At 33.9% G+C, this 22,253-nt stretch overlaps 1 protein-coding gene across 20 annotated transcripts in view; it reads left to right on the plus strand.

The window, feature by feature from the left end:
• TUT4 (terminal uridylyl transferase 4) overlaps positions 1 to 22,253 on the plus strand; it is a 133,630-nt gene that overhangs the window by 76,348 nt on the left and 35,029 nt on the right. For 19 of the 20 annotated variants that reach the window (XR_012005454.1, XR_012005452.1, XR_012005453.1 and 16 more), the window contains 11 exons: positions 1,299 to 1,449; positions 6,978 to 7,064; positions 8,941 to 9,044; positions 11,830 to 11,887; positions 11,984 to 12,087; positions 12,378 to 12,467; positions 14,118 to 14,231; positions 18,798 to 18,875; positions 19,014 to 19,191; positions 19,513 to 19,560; positions 19,650 to 19,732. Coding sequence is in view for 15 of the 20 variants with exons in the window: in XM_072772081.1 (XP_072628182.1) it covers positions 1,299 to 1,449; positions 6,978 to 7,064; positions 8,941 to 9,044; positions 11,830 to 11,887; positions 11,984 to 12,087; positions 12,378 to 12,467; positions 14,118 to 14,231; positions 18,798 to 18,875; positions 19,014 to 19,191; positions 19,513 to 19,560; positions 19,650 to 19,732 (1,095 nt within the window). In the remaining 5 variants the exon portion in view is untranslated. The remainder of the gene's footprint in view (positions 1 to 1,298; positions 1,450 to 6,977; positions 7,065 to 8,940; positions 9,045 to 11,829; positions 11,888 to 11,983; positions 12,088 to 12,377; positions 12,468 to 14,117; positions 14,232 to 18,797; positions 18,876 to 19,013; positions 19,192 to 19,512; positions 19,561 to 19,649; positions 19,733 to 22,253) is intronic. The other variant, XM_072772092.1, reaches the window with a different exon arrangement.

Below are 22,253 nucleotides of genomic sequence, written 5' to 3' on the forward strand. Positions count from 1 at the left end.
TATTGGCACATCCTTTATAAATTAATGGAGTCTTAACTTTTCTACTAGTCTGAACTTTAACTTCATAAATTATCAAGATAGGATACCCTAGGAACAGAAAATAAACTGTAACCACTTTGTTAATAAAAGAAAGTTTTAGCCTATTCATATGCTTCAAATGCAGTGTACATATTTGAAATATCAGCACCCAAGATGAGAAAAAGATTATATAGATTATATGTAAACCAAGTAGAATATTTTTTTTAGAAAAACCTAGAAAGTTATCCAGTTTTATTGTTTTATCAATAATTAGTTGATAAGCTTTAAAAATTTTAACGTAATTACTGTGTTTATTCTTTAAAGGATATATCACTTTTTTTTTTTTTCAGGTTGCAGTGTTTAGGACATAGTGTTGAAAGGATGAATTAAATGACAGGGTTTTAGAAAAGCCTCTTAAATACATAACTACAGTGTACATTTTTTATTCTATAAAGAAAAACTAAAAAAAAGAAAAATTATAAAATTTTTCTCCCTGGAAGCTTAAGATAGCTCTTTTTCCAATTAAAATTTTTTTCCAGTTATTTATAACATTTTTCTAGAGTTTTCTGATAAACATGTCATTTAAAAAAAGTTTTGAAAAGTGAATAAAAATTCCTACGGTACTGTTAATTAGCTTATAGCACAGCATTCCCACAAGTAGAGGTTTCTGTATATAATTTGCATCAGAGTTCATGGCTAGGTAAACTTTTGTGGCTGTTGCATAAGAATTATTATTCCTTCTATGAAACGGAGTTACTTTTAGAGTTCAGCCCTACAGTTTGGTTTCTTGAGTACCATGCTAATGTAATAAATTGAACCAACTAGCCAAACAAGGTTTTATAATTGGTGGACTATGAAGATAGAAAATGTTTGGAGTGAATTGAAAGGTGCCACTTGAGATTTCTTTATATTCTATTTTGTTAAAGATCTCAGTAGATTAAATTAACGTGCGTTTTTTATCTTCGGGGCTGATTGAAACTTTTGCATTAATCCATACCTATTGCATCTTCTGGTATTTCCTGTATCTTACATCTTTGGGTAAATCTGATCTTGATATCATTTTAGTGGGGAAGAAGAGTTAAAGTGATTGTCTTAAAATATGGTTTTTACATTTAACACTGCATTTTATTAATACTCTTTTTATTTTTTTTTTAAATCTCCTGGAAGCACAGGTTATCAGAATTGAGTTATGTAAAAGAGTCTTTTTGGACCTGCTAAGTGATGATGAAGTCCCTCAGTAGTTTATTAGATTATTAGACTATTTTTTTACCTTTGTATAGCCACCAACGATAGTATGCAGCATCTGCAAAAAAGATGGCCATTCAAAAAATGATTGTCCAGAGGATTTCAGGAAAATTGATCTAAAACCTCTACCACCAATGACCAATCGATTTCGGGAAATACTTGATTTAGTATGTAAAAGATGTTTTGGTAAGTCTTTTATTACTAGAGCTATCATGAGTAGATTCTTTCCTAGATTTTGAATATTTATTTAAAAAAACAGCTTGTTTACATTTTGTTTTGGTAAAGGTTTTTGTTTTTTTTGTTTTGTTTTGTTTTGTTTTTTCCAGTAGTACAGAGACCCAACAAGAGATATTCACTAAATGCCTACTAAATGCGTATCACTGTGGTAAATGGCAGGGGGAATACAGAGTCCATGTTATGTGTTGCTTTTAAAGAGCTTAGTCTCTGGATCTGTGCTAATATGGTAGCCAGTATTTAAATTTAATTAAAATAAAATTTAAAACTAAGTTCCTCAATTTTACTAGCCGTATCTCAAGTACTGAATAGTTACAGGTGGCTAGTGGCTGCTGAATTAGACACTCCAGATAAGAACATTTCCATCATTGCAATACTTTTGCACAGTTCTGCTCTAGACAAATATATGACACGTATGAAAATTGCAGTAATTGGAAGGATGTATTACATGCTGTAGTAGTAGTAAACAAAATGCAGTGCAAATACAATTAATTAATTAGTGTGGATCATAGGAATTGGAATTAATAATTAAGCATTTGAGATGGACCTTGAACTGCTTTTTAAGTTCTAGGAGACTATGCACAAAAGTATAGGTTGTATAATATCTTTGGGAGAAGAATTGCCTTGGATTTGGTAGGGTATAAGAAAGATAATAATTATATTTTGGGAAGACCCTTACATACCTTTATTCAACAAACATTTATGGGTATCTGGGATAAACCACTCAGCAAACTTTTTTTTTTTTTAATTACTTGCTGTGTCCCAGATAAAGTAAAATTTCTGACATTATAATATTTAGTTCCCCATCGTAATACCTCCCCACTACCCTTTCCTAACTTGTTGCCAGGCAACCACTTACCTGCTTTTTTAGTTGCTATAAAGTAGTTTGCGTTTTCTAGAGTTCTATATAAATAGAATCACATAGAATGTACCCTTTTTTTCTAAGGTGATCCTGGCTGCTTTCATTTAGCATAATTATTTTGAGATTCATCCTTGTTCTTATGTGTATAAATGTTTCATTCTTATTTATTTTTTGTTTCATTCATTTTTATTGCCGAGTTGTATTTCATAATGTGGATGTGTCACAGTTTGTTTACCATTCACCTGTTGACTTGTTTCTAAATTTTGGTTATTACAAATCTGCTCTGTATGTCTATGTGTGGGTCGGGGTATGGATATATGCTTTAATTTCTTTTAGGGTAATACCTAGGAGTTCAATAACTGGATTGTGGCACATTTTTCTCCCTGCAGCTTTATTAAGATATAATACATTTTGTTTTTATTTATTCATTCATTTATATATCTCCATATAAACTCATGGATATTTTATAGTTTGGGTTATGATCTAATACTACTCTATTTGTTGCTCAAATTATTCCAGATTTGGCTATTGGGAACTCTTTCAGTTGGTTCCTGTGACTCTTTAATATACCCCTATTGGTGTGTGGGTTTTTTTTATTTGTTAATTTGGTTGTTTTTTTTAGTACTTCCTTACTTTCTGGCACTTCAAGATGCTCCAGGCTCATCATGTATATTTTTCACTGCAGTCCTAGAATTAGATATTTCTCTAAAGAGCCCTGGTTCCTTTTATTGGAGAATGGTATTAGAAACTAAGATCTGGATCCTAAGGTGCTTGCTATTACTGGGTACTGTTGCTTGTAGGCCCTCTCTGAGTGAAAAAATTATGTATATACATATTAATTTAGTACGTGCTCATATCTGTAAAAATTTCTATATGTGACCGTCTTGTAAGTTAAACATGACTTTGTACTGATGACTCCAACTTGAATACATTACCATATGGCTCATTCAAGATTCTTCTTTCTGCTTATCTGTAAATTACCTGCTCCTAACAGTGGGAAACCTGGCTTCCATCATCTGCTACCCATTTACTTAATTGTTCCATTTAAGTACACATGTATAACATTATCAGAATTGTTATCTAATACCCCTATGGGAAATCACTTTATCAGAGTACAGTACTCGTGTAATTTCCTTTTGCACTTAGTCTTAGAAACTCCACTCATTTTCAGAGTTACTTAGGTTAGTCCCCTTTCCCTCCCTACCTTGAGTGAAGTTGTCTTACACATATAGATTATTTTGTTGGAGCCTGCATTCCACCCTAAGGTTCTCCAATCTCCTAGATGATTTTTTTAATTTGCATATTGCAAAGTTTACTCTTTGTAGTGCAAAGTTCTGTGAATTTTGACAAGGGCATTGTGTCATGTATTACCATTATAGTATCCTACAGAATAGTTTCACCAGTTTTTTTTTTTTTTTTTTTTAGATTTTATTTATTTGAGAGAGAGAGAGAGAGCGCGCACGCACAAGTAGAGGAGGGACAGAGGGAGAGGGAAAAGCAGGCTGCTGTTGAGCAAGGAGCCCCAATGTAAGGCTCAATCCCAGGACCCCAGGTTTAACCAGCTGAGCTACCCAGGCACCCCTCACCATTTTAATAATAATAATTTAAAAATCACCTGTAATTCAGCTACAGTATACTTCAGAGATACTGTGGGTTAGGTTCTAGACCACCACAATGAAGTGAGTATTGCAATAAAGTGAGTCAAGTGAAATTTTTTCTTTCTCAGTGCATATGAAAGTTATATTTTACAAAAAAAAAAGTTATATTTTACTCTATACTGTCATCTTTTAAGTGTGCGGTGGCTTTATGCCTAAAGAAAAAACAATGTGTATCTTAATTAAAAAATACCTTCTTGCTAAAACACATGAACCATCATCTGTGCTTTTAGTGAATTGTAATGTTTTTGCTTATGGAGGGTCTTGCCTCAGTATTGATGGCTGCTGACTGATCTGGGTGGCTGTGGCAATTTCTTAAAATAAAATAACAGTGAAGTTTGCCACAGTGATTGACTCTTTCTGTCATGAATGATTTCTCTGTAGCATGTGATACTGTTAGATAGGTATTTTATCCACAGTAGAACTTCTTTCAAAATTGGACTCAATTATCAACTGTGTTTATCAACTTTATCAACTAAGTATGTAATATTCTTAATCCTCTGTTGTCATTTCAACAGTCTTCACAGCACCTTCAGGAGTAATCTGTCTCAAGAAACTACTTTCTTTGCCCATTTGTTAGAAGCCGCTCCTCATCTGTTCAAGTTCTATCCTGAGATTGCAGCAATCCAGTTACATATTCAGTCTCCATTTCCTATTCTCTAATTCTTTTGTTCTCTGCCTCACATCTGCAGTTACTTCCTCCACAGAAGTCTTGAACCACTCAGAGTTATCCATGAGGATTGGAATCAACTTCTCCCAAACTCCTCCTGTTTATGTTGCTATTTTGACTTTTCCCATGAAACACAGATGATTTCAATGGCATCTAGAATGGTGACTCCTTTTCCAAGAGATTTTTGGTTTACTTTGCACAGATTGATGAGGCAGCTATAACCTTACAAAATGGATTTCTTAAATAAGACATGAAAGTTGAAATGACTCCTTGATCCATGGGCTGTGGAATAAATGGATGTTGGGTTAGTAGGCATGAAAGCAACATTAATCTTAAGATCTCCTTCAGAGCTCTTGGGGCTCAGGTGCAACATCAATGAACAGTAATGTTGAATCTTTTTTCTGTGGTAGGTCTCAGCAGTGGGCTTAAAATATTCAGTAAACCATGTTAAAACAGTTGTGCTGTCATCCAGACTTTGTTCATTTATAAAAATATTAGATTAAGTATAATTCCTAAAGGTTCTTGGATATTCTGATTGGTAAATGAGCATTGGTTTCATCTTAAAGATTCCATTTACATTAGCCCCTAACAAGAGAGTCAGCTTGTCCTTTGAAGCTCTGAAGGCAGGCATTGACTTTTCCTGTCTAGCTATGAAGGTCCTATTATCCTTTTGTCTGTGTTGGAAATCTGTTGTTTAGTGTGACCACCTTCTTTAATTATGTCAACTAGATCTATTGGGTCACTTGTTGCCTCACCTTGCACTTTTATGTTATGCAAATGGCTTATTTTCTTAAACCTCATGAACTCACTTCTGCTAGCTTCAGACTTTTCTTCTGCAGCTTCCTCATCTCTCTCAGCCTTCATATAATTGAAGAAAGTTAGAGCTTTGCTCTGGATTAGGCTGTGAGTATTGTGGCTGGTTTGATGTTCTGTTTAGACCACTCACACTTTCTCCATATCAGCAATAAGGCTGTTTCACTTTCTTATCATTTGTGTATTCACTGGGGTAGCACTTTTAATTTCCTTCAGGAGCTTTGCTTTTGCCTTCCTTCACAAGTTGGCTCTTTTGTGCAAGAGGCCTACCTTCCAGCATATCTTGACTTTTGACATGCCTTCCTCACTAAGCTTCATCATTTCTAGATTTTGTTCTGAAGAGACATGTGATTTTTTTTTCACTTGAACAGTTAACCTTACCATTGTAAGGTTATTAATTGACCTAATTTCAATAATATTGTGTCTCAGAGAACAGACAGGCCTGAGGAGAGGGGGAGAGAATGGGGGAATAGCCAGTCAGTGGAGCATTCAGAACACATACATTTATTGATTGTCTTATTTGGATACAGTTTGTGACACCCCAAAATAATTATAGTAGTAACATCAGAGGTCACTGATCACAGATTATCATCACAAGTACAATAATAATAATGAAAAAGTTTGAAATATCATGAGAATTATCAGAATGTGACGCAGACATAAGTTGAGCAAATGCTGTTGGAGAAAAGGGGCTTGATAGACTTGCTCAGCCACAAAATTTCAATTTGTGAAAAACAGTATCTGGGACAATAAAGTGAAGTGCAGTAAAATGAAGTATGAGATATGCCTATATTCAGCTTGCAACCACAGATGCTACATTTGTTTTTCAGAAGCTGAATATTAGTTTAATCATTATAGTAAATTACTGCTTTGTTCCCATTAACTCTTGAAGATAAGTCTGGAGGAGGAGATAGAAAAAAAAAGACTATTCTTGAGACTGTGTGGTCTTACTTGGGCAAATAATATGAATATAAATGAAATAGCTAGAATATTGAATGGTTACTATCAACTGACAAGTGGTTGGGGAACTGAGGAAGTTCATTCAGGAGGCATTGAAGGCTATGATTGGAAGCATCTTATAGGGAACCTGTGAATCTTGACCAGGCATTTGAGGGAACTTAGGTTTGAATGGATCAAGTGCCTCACATAACAATATTGAGTATAGACTTACAGGTGGGAAAAACAATCATATATATGGGAAAGAGCAGAATATCTAAAGAAAACAATACTAAAGAATTTGTAGAAGTAAATATATTTTGTAGATATTTCATAGGGAAAATAATCATGTGAAACATACATAAACCTATAAAAATTATTTTTTTGCTGTCCCTCTGCAGGAACAAGGATTTTAAAGTCAGAGAAGTTAACAAATAATGAAATTTTAAGTAAAGAGTTTAGGGGAAAAAAATTGAAGACCTTTTCAGATTCCATTTTCCTTACTTTTCTTTTTCCTTTTTCCTTTTTCTTTTTTTTAACTTAGATGAGTTATCACCACCCTTTTCTGAACAACACAACAGGGAGCAAATTTTAATTGGCTTGGAAAAGTTTATTCAAAAAGAATATGATGGTATGTCATATGTTAAAAATTGATTGTTTTTGTTATTATAGCCACCTAGTCTGAGTTCTGTTTATTTTAAAAGTGTTCATTGAATGTTATGTGTTAGGTAATATTCTAGGTGCTGGGAATACAGTACCAATACAAAAGGTGAAAACTGCTTTGTCAGCTTATATTAAGAGGGGTAGACAGTCAACTAGCAGATATATAATGTGATTTCAGGAAATAAATGCTATTATAGTGTAGGACTTAAAAGGATAGTGGTAGGGTAGTTCTCTTTACTCTTATGGTAGTTCTTTCTGATAGAGTGACATTTGAAGAGAGTCATGAATAATGTGAGGGATCAAGTTACATGAATATCCAAGGAGAGAACATTCTAGAGAGAAAGTATAGCAAGTACAAATATCCCAAGATTAAATTATGTTTGGCATGTTTGAAGGCCGTGCAGGACAACAGGTGGCTGGAGTAGATGTGTGAGGTAGACTGAAATAGAAAGATGAGATCTTGAGAGGGCCTTAGAGATATTGGTAGAAGCACTTTGAATTTTCAGTGTCTAATGAGAAGCTTCTGGGAGGTTTTAACCTTTAAGTGACATGATCTGAGAGAATAGACTATAGGTCCATAAGAATAGAAGCAAATGGAATAATTTAGGAGGCTGTTGCATAAGTTCAGATGAGACATAATATTGTTCTGGAAGAGTCCATGGGAAGTGTTCAGATACAGGACATATTTTGAATGTAACCAATAGGATTTGCTGATGCTTTACATGTTAGATAGGGGGGAAAAGGAGTCAAGGATGGTTTCAAGGCTTTTACATCAGTAGTTGGGTGATATTATTTAACTGAGAAGTCAAAATAGCAGAAGGAGCACCTTTGGGGTACAAGGGTGAAGAATCAAGAGTTTTATGGCCAAATATTTTAGAAAAGGATAGAGTTGATTTATAATTAGAATGAATTTATACTTTAAAAGATAACCTGTTATATACTATACAATTCCATTTTCTGTTATATTTGCTATTATGTAAAGTACTGACCAAATCTAAGTCTGTTATATCAAACTCATGCATATTTTTATTTGCTGATGAACATAGCTTCTTTTGTCTCTCAGTTGCCATTGAAATTTCAAGTTGGACATCAGAACCAAATTGGAGAATTAGGTTTTTACAGTACAGAATTTGTTACCTAAATATATAAAGAATTAATAGTGAGAGAAATCCATTTAAGTCACAGCTTGTTTTGAAGAGGTACCTGTTATTGAATGACACTAAATATGAAAGGGTAACTATCATATTTATAGCAAATGGATTAATCACTCACTTTGGGAGAATCAGTTCTGTGTACTAAGGTGATAATTGTAAAACTACTTGAATTGTGCCCTGAAAAAACTAGTTTATTTCCAAAAGTTAAATCTCTAACTACTGAACTTTACTATTGGTAGTGTTGTGGAGCCTGAAGACAAGTGGATGAATTTATGAGATAGTTAAGTTGAAAGAAATTAATGGACTTGTTGATTGTTTGGATGTAGAACCTGAGAGAGAAGGCTATTAAGAACTATACATATATTTCTGACATGGCCAGTTGAGTAGATAAAGATACTATATGCAGAGAAGGGATTATTGGAGCAATAGTAGGTTTGTGGTAAAGTTGAAGAGTTAGATTTAACTTGTTCTTTAGAAAAATGGAAAAAGCAGTTAGAAACCAGGGTTGTGGGAACTTGGGCAAAAGATCTGGACTTTAGATGAATATTTTGGAATTTCTCAGTATATCTGGCAATGGAAGGTATTTAAGCCAAAGAAGTAGACATTTTGTGTTAGTCCATTAGTAGGTAATAGAAGACTCCTCTTTCCTGATAATTATGAAACTTTGGAACTTTGTTTTCCTTTATTTAGAAAAAGCAAGATTGTGCTTATTTGGCTCTTCTAAAAATGGATTTGGATTTCGTGATAGTGATCTGGATATTTGTATGACCCTGGAAGGCCATGAAAATGCAGAGGTAAGAGTTAGTGTCTGGAAAGGGATGTGGAAGTTTATTTTCTTCCCGTGGTGAATGTATTTTAGATTATGTATGTAGTGTTCATAAAAATACAGTGTCATTCTTGGTGTAAATATATTAGCAATAGTAGTATTTGAAATGTAAAAGCATTTAGCATTATCATTTTAGAAGACATTCAAATAACTAAAGTAAATTTATTATTTCCATAATTTTCTGTCACAAAAACCATGTCACTAAGAGTTAAAAGTGCTTTGTAATGAATTTTTGGAAAAAGTTAGTACACCATAGAGTTGCAATTTTTTCTATTGGAACCAATGTGAAGCTGGCGCTGTATTAGTGAATGCTGATCTCATTTCCTCTGTCTTTTCATATCTCTTCTGTTAGATGATGTCTTTGTATCACTAAAGATAGAAAATAAGTGGACATCTAATTTATAAATGGGTTGTATTGTACAAGTTAATTGCAATTTGGGGGCACTTAGAACATTTTTTTTTTTTTCCATAAAGCAATGTTACAAATTTTGTGTTCTAGGATAGCTTTTAGAAACTCATTTTGGGTGGGGAGGGGAACTAACATTTATTGAGGCCTCATTTCATTCTCACAACCACCTTCGAGGTAGATAATTTACCCCATTTTACAGATGAGGAAACTGAGGCTTTGAGAGATAAACTGACTTGCCCAAGTTCACACAGCTAGTAAATGTTGGAGCCGGGATTCGTACCCAGGTCTGTCTGACTCCACAGTTCATGCTCTTTCCATTGTATCTCACTGCTTCTCTGTAATTTATTTAACCCATAATGTAGCTGAAATATAGTACTAATAGTACTGTAGAACCTAACTACTACTTTTGGGAGTTTCACTGTGAGATGCCAGCAGCAGACCTTCCCCCAGAGCAGTCTTAGCAGTGAGAGTGGGTACTTAGGCTTGCTTTCTTCGTATACCAGCCTCCAGCAGTAGAAACATTGTCCAAGCTCCAGTAAAGAAAGGGACTGATTGGACAAGGAAGTATCCCAGGCCTTCCTAGCAGCAACTAGAAAGGAGAGGATCCCTGTAGTTGATCCCTGTAGTTGCTCTTTTCTTTACCAACATAGCTGTTGGAATTTATGTCTCAAAACCAGGGACTGCTTGCAAGATTGGGGTGTGGCCAAGCTTCTGGCATCTGTAGTTGTGTCAGTATAGCCTCTGTTATATTATAAAAGAATTCAGCAGAATAGTGTACCTATGTTTCTGAAAATTTTTTCATAAGGTAGCTTTTAAATTGTTAGAACCAGAGCAAAGATGGCAGAGTAAAGATGTCTGGTAGATCCTTGTTTCTGTCCCTAAGAAATTATTTCTGGTATTAACATTTTATCTTTTTCAAAAAATGGAAAATTTGTAAATATTTTAGTTCTCCTTAACTAACCTTGTACTTAATGCCATCTACTTGGAAAGAGGCTACCCTTCTCCATTTTGAAGAGCAAGAATTGAGGGACTGGGAAATGACTTTAACCCAGGGGAAGAGGTTAGAGTTTAGATACCTTTAATGTAAATTTAATAATCAGATTTCTAATAACTAAGGGTTTGTCTATTATATATAATCTATGCATTCACACTGGAAAGTTGAAGCAATGAAAAAATAAATTTCCTTCCAGATGAGACCGTTGAAACCTAAAATTCAGCATAAATTGTATCTTTGCATAATACAGAGAAAAATTATTTATTTATTCATTCATTCATTCATTCATTCATGAGAGACACAGGCAGAGGGAGAAGCGGGCTTCATGCAGGGAGCCCGATGTGGGACTTGATCCCTGGACTCCAGGATCAGGCCCTGGGGCTGAAAGCAGGCACTAAACTGCTGAGCCACCCAGGTGTCCCCAAATTATGTTTTATTATGTGTTAATTAGCAACTATAGATTCCCTTGAATCCTCAGGTTAAGCTGCAATGACTACCGCTCTCTTGTAGCTAAAAAGGACATGTTGGGGATATGCAAAAGTGATTTTAGTAGTAAATGTGGGCACTGATGTGTATATACCATTTGGCTTAATCCAGTTTTTAAAATAATGCCATTATCATCTTCCTGAATTATTCCTTGTATTATGTTTATTGTTACCATATCAACTCTGCTGTCTCAGGCTTTGAAAAAAAATCAATGTATTTAAATTTGTAGAGGTAAGAATTTTCTTGAAGAAGTAGATGCTGGTAATAATTGTATTACTTTCCCTAATCAATAAATAGCTTACAGATTTAAAGTGCTTATTTTGTGCCAGGCATATACTGCTGAATGCTTTACATACAATCCTTCCAACTACTTGATAGGGCAGGAGACTATAGTTACCTTGACTTTGTAGAATAGTATGAAGGTCCGAGGGGTTAAGGATCTGGTCAAAGTCTTGCAGCTAGTTAATACTTAGTTGAAGTTTGAAACCAGGTTTGTCTAAATTCATTGCCTATATTCTTAAACACTATACTGTTTGTCTTCACCAGGTCCATCTCTAGTTATGTATTCACATATTTGAAAACATTATTCTTCTGTCTTTGTGCTTCTCACACTTTAATGTGGATGTGAATTACCTGGGAATCTTGTTAAAATGCAGATTATGATTCATTAGACTGGGGTAGGCCTGAGATTCTGCATTTCCATTGTTTCCAGATGATGGTGATACTGCAGGTCTCTAGGCCACGTACTTTAGCTTATAGCTGGAGATTTTCAATGCTAGTATTAAATGCCTCACTAAAGTGAATTTGCACGAGGCCAAATTGAGTTAGACAAACTTTATTATTTGTTTCTTTTGTTTTTTTTAGAAATTAAACTGTAAGGAAATAATTGAAAATTTGGCAAAAATTCTTAAGAGACATCCAGGTATGAATTTTAAATTACACCTTTAAAACACAACATTTTTAAGCTTTTATGAAAATTATTTAACCTAATGGAGTTTTCGTGTTTGTTTTCAATCAGGTTTAAGAAACATTTTGCCTATAACTACTGCCAAAGTGCCTATAGTAAAATTTGAACATAGACGAAGTGGTTTAGAAGGTGATATCAGTTTATATAATACATTGGTAAGTTTCTCTTTCTGTATAGACCCAGGTATGTTTACACTTGTCATTTTAAAAGTTTACAGATCCCTGTCTATACATTTATGTTTAAAAGTTTCAAATGTGAGCATTATAAGACAAAAATATTTTTAGGAATCATCTTGGTATTTCCTTCAGATGAAGATTAGTTTTTGACTCATAGGTATTTTAAGTTTTGCAGTTATATATTCTATTTGGAGTGTATTAATAACTTTTTATCTGATTTATAAGTTCAGTAAATTTGAAATGCTTTCAAATATGTAATTTTTTTTCAGGCTCAACATAACACAAGAATGTTAGCTACTTATGCAGCTATTGATCCTAGAGTACAGTACTTGGGATATACTATGAAAGTGTTTGCAAAGGTATTTATGAAGTGGTTAACGATCTGCTTTGTTATAAAATAGTGTTTAAAATGAAATATACTGATGTCAGACTTGTGAAAAATATCTTCTCAGTTCTGTTTATCTGAGTTTTTTAAAGGAAGCAATCAATAATAGTTGACTCAAGTTTATACCTCTTAGAGTAGTGTGAGTCTTAGCTTTTTCATGTATGTGCTCTATATTCCCGTGTTCAACACTTGAGTAAATTCTCAGTAGTAAGATTTCTCAGTGTAGTAAAGATTTTCAGCCCGAGGTATGAGAGTTGACATATCATTCTAGTTTGAGTATCTATCTGGGTTAGGAATTCTGAGATTTGGGTTTAGTTATAAATATTTCTGGCCGAGAAAACAAAACAATACCAATAAAACCTTGTGTTTCTCCAATTATAACACTTATGCTACTGAATTGTTTTCTTGTTTTGCACTAAGTGTGTAAACTCAATGAAGATAGAGAACTGTATCCCTACTTTAGTGTGCCTGCTTTATGATAGCTGCTCAGTAAATAGTTAATTTTTTTAATGTGTTGGTGGAAGGCTTCTAGTAGCCGAGTGACTTTATTGCATTTTCATTTCATAAAATCCACTTTTCTACAACAGGGAGACAGATAAGTCTCCCATATATGGACAGAGGTGTCATCTTAGAAAAGAGTGGCATTTAGCCACATCCTCAAATTGTATTTGATATGGCTACTTTTCTAGATTGACCTCACAGAATAACTTTAGCAAAATGGTTCTGTACTTCAGTGGAGTTGTGGTAATGAAACTAAGGCTTTCATGTTAGAGAAATCATTCCTCCCCCTTTATATAATATCAGCTAAAGTCTTACTCAAGGCAGTTTCTGAGGATTCTTTTAGGATTTATTTTTAATTAAAAATTTGTTTGGAATAGTCACCTTATTCATGTGGTTCAAAAGTCTAAAGGGATTTCTGGTGGAAAAATTTTCCCTTCTACACCTGTCTCCTAGCCAACCAGTGCCTCTTGCTGGAGGCAACTGGTGTTAAAAGTTCCTCTGTATTCTTCTGGAAATATACCAGTATAAGCAAATACATATGTTTCTTGTCTCCTTTTTTATGACAGGTATAACTCTGCTAAAAATGTTGTTTTGTACTTTGCTTTTCTCACTGATCAATAGATATTGGAAATTATTTCCTATTAGTATACTAAAGCTTTTGTCTTCTTTTTTTTTTCCTTTCTTGTTTTTTTTTTTTTTTTTTTTTTTTTAATGACTACAGCCTGTTCAGTTGTGTGGTCATCGGTTGTTTAAAACCTATGCTTTATTATTATTATTTTTTAATCTCAAACAACAGTGTGCTGTGATTAAAAAAACTTTAGTTATTTCACATTTTTTTGGTGTGCTTGCAGGATAACGTCTTATAATTGCTAGGTCAATAAGTGAGATTGCTTTTGTAATTTTGATACTATCATATTTTTCTTCAAGATTTTTTGCTAATTTGTATTGTCATCTGTAATGTATGAGAGTGCCTGTTTACCCATCCTCATAATAGTTTGTTATTTAACTTACAGATATTTGACAGTTTGATGGGATAAAAAAAATTGTATCTTAGAGTAGTCAGTATTTCTGCATGGAATAAGATTCTGAAGTTTTATTTTCAATCATTGTTATGTTTCTTTAGCGATGTGACATTGGAGATGCTTCCAGGGGAAGTTTATCTTCATATGCTTATATCCTTATGGTGCTGTACTTTCTACAGCAAAGGAAACCACCTGTTATCCCAGTTCTACAAGAGGTAGGTGTTTAAGAAAACTGGAAAGGAGTTTCTTGTGAAAACATTAAACATAGTAGGCCTTGGTCAGTTTATGAGGCCATGAAGGATTTTTCCAGCATGGACATCCTAAGTTTTCTTCTTCTCTTCATGATATAATCACATAGTGAACCTTTTTGAAAAATTCATTATGGGGGCATATAGACTGCCAAAAGAATTTTAGACAACAGAACTATTGAATATCTTCCATAGTGTGTTTGTATTTCAGTCTTAGAATGTTGCAGATGATGGTGGAAGTCGTATGGCCCATGAATGCACACATTCTGGTCTCAGATACAAGTATAAAGTGTTTTCTCTCCATAGTATTCTCGCTGCTCCTGCCTGGCAGTGAAGTTTGGTATATTCTTGTGTGTACTTTGGTCGACTTTGTGAATTTTGGTTGAGGAAAAAAACCCAAGGGAATTCTTGCTCATCTCTGTAAGGTCATATTAATTGCATCAAGCATAAGAATGTATGTCAGAAGAAACCTACTGTTCATCAGATTTGGTAATTCATGGGTTCCCTTTTGGTAGCCAATTTATACTCTGAAATAGGCTCAAAGGAGTTCTTAATCATCTATCTATTCCTCCTCATTTTTGGACAAAGTATATTTGCAAGCATTTGGGAGGATCCAGTTCTGGTATCCTTAGAAAGGTGATTATTTTGAAGTAAGAGAGAAGCATCAGAATTGTTTGGTAAATCATATATTCTGACTTTTCGCAAACCAATAGTCCTGGCAGAGAAGAAAATCACAAAATAAGCAAGCCACATGGTGAATGTCAGATGGCCTTAGTAAGTTTTAAAAAGTTCTAATGAATGCCATGTGCTTATAGCAGCCTTAATTCCTCCTTTTAAATTAACAGTAAAGAAGAAACAAAAATTTCAAATGTCCTTTCCTGACAAAATTTTAAGTTGCTGAATCTATGTTGAGTGATGTAATTTTTAACAAGGTTGTTCACAGTAGGATATTTAAAATTTAACATGAATTAAGGAGGCCTGACAATGCCAAGGTCATTCTGTGTATTAGTCTAACTATTGTTAAGGCTTTAAATTTGGGTATCTTAAATGCATTATTACCCAGCAATATCACAGCAGCCATTTACTATAATTTGCTATGACTTTGACAGAACACAGTGATTAACTCAAGTGGCACACAAATTTTGTTTTCATGGTGGTTTGTCTGTGTTCTCATTCCCATGAATGAGGAGCCACTCAGGCAGTACTATATAATGGAAAGAGCAGGGGCGTGATTTTGAAGCCAGAAATACCTTATCTGAATCCTAATTCTGACATTGTGGCCTTCAATAAGCTGCCTGACTGCCACTAGTCCAAGTTTCATCAACAGTATTAATGTAATAATAGTATTATTTCAGTATATTGTTATAAGGAACAGAGAAGTCAAATGCCTTTGAATTATAGTGGGTTCTAAGGTAGGTGTTCATAAATGGTGCTTGCTTTATTATTACTACTACTATCATTAGCATCTTTATTAATATTATTATTGGAATAATATTGGAAAAATATAGATAGGACTGCAGTAGCCAACTTCAAGAACTCTCCCATTATCTGCTTAACAGTGCTTGATGAAATGAGAGACAGTCCATGGAATGTTTTCCATCATAATGAGCTCTGATTGTGGGGGGCTTTGTGATACATATGAACTGATGATATATGGATTTTTGCTTCTGGCCTTTTTTGCTTGTCATATGGGACCCCATTGTCCATTGCTCTGGCATCATTTAAGTATTGGTCATTGACATCGATCAACTTTTAAGGGTAAGGATATGTTTAATGAAGCTGTTGATCTTTGACTCCATTTGTAATTGAACCTAGACTTGAAGTGACTGAGTATAAGTAAGACTCTGAGAAGTATATTTTTCATGGTTAATAACACAAAGTTCTTTAAGTCAAAAGGAGCTTTCCTAAGCAGAATGATTTTGCTGTATTCTAGAAAATCATCATATGTAAAAGTAAATTTTCGTGTAAAGATATTAAAAGAGAGGGTTAGGGATTGTTAATCACACTTGATATTATGAACTTCCATGTTTTCTAAGCTCATACCAGCTTAAAAATTGCAATTGAATGGATGACTCTTGAGGACATTATGCTAAGTGAAGTAAACTAGTCACTAAAGGGTAAATATTGTATGATTCTACTTTATATAGGGTGGTCAAACACATAGAGATGGAAAGTGGAATGTGGTTTTCAGGGGCTAGGAGAGGGAGGAACAGGAAATCATTGCTTAATAGTATCAGTTTTATTTTTGCAAGATGAAAAGAATTCTGTAGATGGATGGTGGTGATGGTACACAACAGTGTGAGTGTACTTAATGCCACTGAACTGAATATTATAAAATTTACCATCATGATCATTTTTATTATGTGTATTTTACCACAACTAAAATATTGCAATTTAAATATAGCAGCAGATCCTAAAATACTACAATTAAATATGAAAGTAATTGTGGAAATGTACAGGATCTCCTTGTACAAATATGATTATTTCATGAGGTTTTTAGAGGAAAGACTGAGAGCTTGAGTAGAGGATGATTAGTGTTGAGTGAAAGAGAAGAGAGAAATGGAAAGAGAAATTGTGTATGTGAGTGTGTGTGTGTGTGTGTGTGTGTGTAAGAGAAAGGGAGGATAGCATTAATCCTAAGGCCTGAAACAGTGTAAAATTAGAAAATGAAATATGAGAGCTCATTAAAAATATAGGCAAATCAGTGATTAAACATCTTCCAACGCCCACAGGGTCCATTTACCGTGTTATCAGCCAACATAGTTGGGCTTGGATTATGGGTCTTAGTCAAAAATAAGAATTACATTAAAAAGAATCAGGGTCAAAAGACGTAGCCTGTATTATTCCCATGTAAACCTATAATAGCATCTATAAGGGTACAATATCCTATAATGGTAAAATTATACTTTGATTTCTTTAATACCTTTATTTCATTTTTTAGGGCAGAATTTGTTGTAGGTATTCTAGGCTTTCCCATGTTTCTTTTATGAAGTGTCAGAATTTATGGTAGATAGTAATTGTATGTAAGTTACATAAATTTAAAAAGCAACTGGGGAGCCTAGGTGGTTCAGTCAGTTAAGTGTCTGACTCTTGATTTTGGCTCAGGTCATGATGGCTTGTGAGATGGAGCAGTGCCTTGGGTTCCACACTCAGCAGGAAGTCTGAGAGTTTCTCTTTCCCTTTGTCCCTCCCCCTTTGCATGCGTGTGCTTACATGTGCACTTGCTCTCTCAAAAACAGCTTATGAGCCTAAGTTTCTGGAAACTTCATCTTTTTGTAAACATGCTTTTGGAGTAAATACATTCATTCAACAAACCTGTATTAAGTATTCTTTGTATGACAGACTTTGATGTAGTAGGAATTTTGGCTCCAGAGTTAAGTTACAGTTTTTGCCTATGAGAAATTTAAACCTGAGAGTGAGATTAGAGGGGCCAGACATGTTAATTTTGTAAATAATTGTGCCACCTAAAATGCAAGGGGTGATGGGGACCACCTTATCTGATGGTTTTAAAGTATTTTCTGGCAAGCTGTAGGTGCTCATTAGTGTATGTGTGAGAAGCAAGGTAAGATAAAAATGGGGTATGTTTTCTCCACTCAGCCTTCTATTTAAAGTACTACTTTTATCTGTTTTAAGCTTCCGGGAAGATTCCTCTTAAGAAAAGATTCTATAGCTTAAAAGAAAAATAAAATTTGATAACAACTGACCTAATTAATCTAGTCTCTCATTTTCGTTGGGAAAACTTAAGATTTTAGGAGAATAATTGTCTTGTCTAGAGTCACTACTAGGCAGGATTAAGACTAGAAATGAGGCCAGCTGACGGTGAGCCTGTTGCAACTTTTTACTTTATTGCATCTTTTTTAAAGAACTCCTCTTACACAGGATACTTTTCTTCTAGTAGCATTGCACCACCACCACCCCTTTCCTTACAATGAGTAATTATTCATGAAGATTTTATAGTTTTTATCCAGGTGTTGGAGAGATGTCAGAAAAAGCTACCTAATTTTCTCTTCAAAAAAATCAATACTCAGGGGCTTTTTTAGCCTCATCTGATACAGATAACTGTTTAAAAATACTAGAGCTCTTCCCCAAAACATACAGTTCTATTGATTTCCTTTGGGTGTACAAATCAATAGGTATTATGTAGGTATTATGTAGGTATCTAAGGATATATGATCCTTAGATGAAAATATGGTTTTCATTGTTTTTTTTTTCTTTAGTTTTACTTCATTAGTCTTGGGCTGGATGGGTTTTGACAGGCAAAATAGGTAACATCAAATATGTTATTTGGAAAGTCTCATGCTCTTAAGATGTCCTTTCCCAGCTTTGATCTTCCAGATACATTTTATTCATTAATACCTTGGCATCAAATTATACCATCTTGACATGTTCCTTTTGGAAAGAATTTATGGTAGATAGCAATCTACCATATCTTTTATCTCAGTATCTTTTATGGGTACATTCTAAAATGATATGAAGATACTTAGGCATTTGCTTTATAAAACTTAAAATCTGATAATAAAATTGTTTTTACAGATCTTTGATGGAAAACAGATTCCACAGAGAATGGTTGATGGATGGAATGCATTTTTCTTTGATAAAACAGAAGAACTGGTAATTTTTTTTCAGTCTTTATGTTATAGAATGCTCACTGATATATGTTAGGATTTGCATAATTTAATAATTTTGCTTATACTTAAGGTCCATATTTTGGGTAAGTATAGACATCTCTCTCTTTTTTCTTACCTATAGAAAAAGCGTTTACCTTCACTTGGAAAGAACACAGAAACCTTAGGAGAGCTTTGGTTGGGACTGCTTCGCTTCTATACTGAAGAGTTTGATTTTAAGGAATATGTAATTAGCATTCGGCAGAAAAAACTGTTGACAACTTTTGAAAAGCAGTGGACCTCCAAATGCATTGCAATTGAAGGTAATCATTTAGCTGACATTAACTGAGGAACAAAACCAAACAAAAAGCCAGACTTTCATTTGGCAAGGAAATTGAAGGGAAAACTAAAAACGCATTAGAATTTGGAAGATTCTTCCTCTTGATTTTTATGTTTTGACCCTTTTATTACTCCCCCCCCCCCCCGCCCAGTTTCTGTCTTTTTTAATCTATAATTTTAGAAGAATAACTTGCTCACTTGAATGGTCTGATTATGTAGTGTTAGTCTCTAGTTATGGCTCCTATGTATATTTTATGTTGTAATGAACATAATTCCTAATTAAAAAAGAAATATTTATTTTCTAGATCCTTTTGACTTGAATCATAACCTTGGTGCTGGAGTATCTAGAAAAAGTAAGTTTTAAATATACAGATACCCTTTTTTTAAAGCTTTTACACATTAAAGTCTGCATCTTTATTTATTTTTTTTCTTTTTTAAATAGTGACCAATTTTATCATGAAGGCATTTATCAATGGAAGGAAACTTTTTGGTACCCCTTTTTATCCACTCATTGGCAGAGAAGCTGTAAGTTACCATAATTTGAATTCTGAGTCTTTCTTTTAGAATTGCTTTTTTCGTAATATAGGAGACCTTATCCTATTTCCAAGTTGGTGTTAGAAATAGGGGAACGGGACAATTATACGCTCCCTATTTTTTTTTTTTTTTATTGCACTTACCATAGTTCATGAGATAACTGTTTGCGAAATTTTGTGTGTCTCTTTGTTGAATTCTGTCTTTCTCATTAGACTATCATAGTTCCATGAGGACAGGGTCTGTTATGTCTCTTCACCATCATATCTCTTGTACCTGGTAAGATGGCACATTGCATGTACCAAATAAACATTTGTTGAATGAATGAAGGTAGTCAAGAGTCAGTATCCTTAAATTTTGAATTTGAGGTGCTGCCCACTGCCCCCTTCCATCTTTAGAAATCTTGATGAAAATATAAAGAGACAACACCAAAGAAATACTCCTTACTTGCTGAGACTTCTGCTCTAATTTTGAGATAGCCGAATTTGATGGCATGGAACTGAGAGAATTCCTTTTGCCTAAACTGGGTGGCATAGTATTTCCCATTCCTCTTGGTCTCACTCTGGTTTTTGGTTGCTTTCTAATGGGAGAAGGTCTAAGGTTCACAGAAAAAGAAACTTCCAAGAGAAGCAATCTCGAGAGAAAAGGTCTCTTCTATTACATAACGAATATCCTTGATCTTGTTCAGTAGTTTCTGTACTCTTTCTTTGGAATGTAGGGTGAGAAAAGCAGAAGAGTCTACAGCTGTTTTCCCTTGTAGCATTACTTCTCAGACATTTTTTATTATCCTGCACCTTAGGGGGTGGTGGTGATAATAATTATAATGGAGAGATAGAAAATAACAGTAAAATTTGAAATGACGTCAAAGTTGTGTAAGAACAAAATGTCAAACAAAAGGAAAATCCAACAATAATTTTACTAACATACTAATTAAAAATAATATATGAAGAGCACAGTCAGATCAAAATAAATCTGATACACTAATAAAGCATTTTACCTGAAAATTGTGGGAATTCCAACTATTAGTGTGTATATGTACGTATGTTCCATAGGAACCTAGCAGTTTCATGTTGTCAGACTTTTTTAGTAGAATATTAGAGTCCTTAGTAAACTACAAATGTGCTAATAACTTTAGTCTATGAATACAAAATTTTAGCAGCTCTTAATAACTCAGTATAAGTAGTCCTAGTAGATATCAGTCTTCGGTCTTGAATATCATTTGCAGTAAGACCCAAACATCAGTGGGGCCTGTCTGAAGGGGCCTGTGAGTCTGCTAACCATTTTTTGATCTACCTTTTTCTGTTTTAAAAGTCAATATATAGTATTCTATGGCTTGTGTATACTAGTTTAACTATTCTCCTTTGGTGGACATTTAAATTGTTTTTATTATATCAGTGTTATAACTGATACTGTAGAAAATAGCCTTTAAAGTCTTTCATACTAATAAATAAATAAAAACAAAGTCTTTCATACTTATACTTTCCATAGTAAAATTTATTCTTTTGATGCATATTTATTGATTTCTCTCCTATGTACTGACTAGGCTTGTAGGGATACAAAATAGATGTGTTTCATTCCTATATTACTGAAAATGAAGACAAGTATATTTTCTATTCATTCATATTTTTTGCTCACTCACATATTCTCTTTTCATCTATTTACATTATTATGTCCTCTACTATTCTGACTCATTTTCTCCCATTCTGTCAGCTATCTTCTGTCTTCATTTTTCTTCCCACTTAACTTAGGTTTCCTGGTCTGCTCCTGGCATATATTTTAAATTCCTTTGCACCACTGACCCTTTTTTTGTTTTTATAGGTTTGTCAATGAGGACATTTCATATAAATGGAACCATAAAACATGTAGCCTTTTGTGACTGGCTTCTTTCACTTGGCCTAATGTTCTCAGAGTTCGTTCATGTTGTACCATGTATCACCACTTCATTCCTTTTTATGATTGAACAGTATTCCATTAAATGGAATATATATCACATTTTATTTATCCATTCATCACCTATGATGGACATTTGAGTTGTTTCTACTTCTTGGCTCTTATGAGTAATGCTGCTGTGAATATTTCTGCACAAATTTTTGTGTGGATGTGTGTTTTAATTTCTTTTGGGTATATACCTAACAGTAGAATTGCTGGTTCATTTTGACAAATTTATGTTTAACTTTCTGAGGTGCTGACAAACTTTTTTTAAAGCATCTGTGTTATTTTACATTCCCACCGCCAATATGTATGGATCCATTTCATCTACATCCTTTCATTTTTTTTAATGATAGCCATCCTAGTAGGTGTGTCTCTTATACTTTTATCTTTGACTTTAAGTAGATTTGAAGAGTGCTAAGTGGATATGTTCTTTTGTCTTCCAGGGACATGGATACTGTTAGGACAAACTGGTCCTTGTGATAGTGCAAAACAAAACTAAACTAAAACTTAGTTTATTATGCTAGGTGGTAGGATAAAGAAAATATGATCCTGCTACTTCCAAAACTTGGGAAAATTATTTACT

The sequence above is a fragment of the Canis lupus genome, chromosome 13 (genome assembly GCF_048164855.1).
Source record: "Canis lupus baileyi chromosome 13, mCanLup2.hap1, whole genome shotgun sequence".
Lineage (NCBI taxonomy): Eukaryota > Metazoa > Chordata > Mammalia > Carnivora > Canidae > Canis > Canis lupus.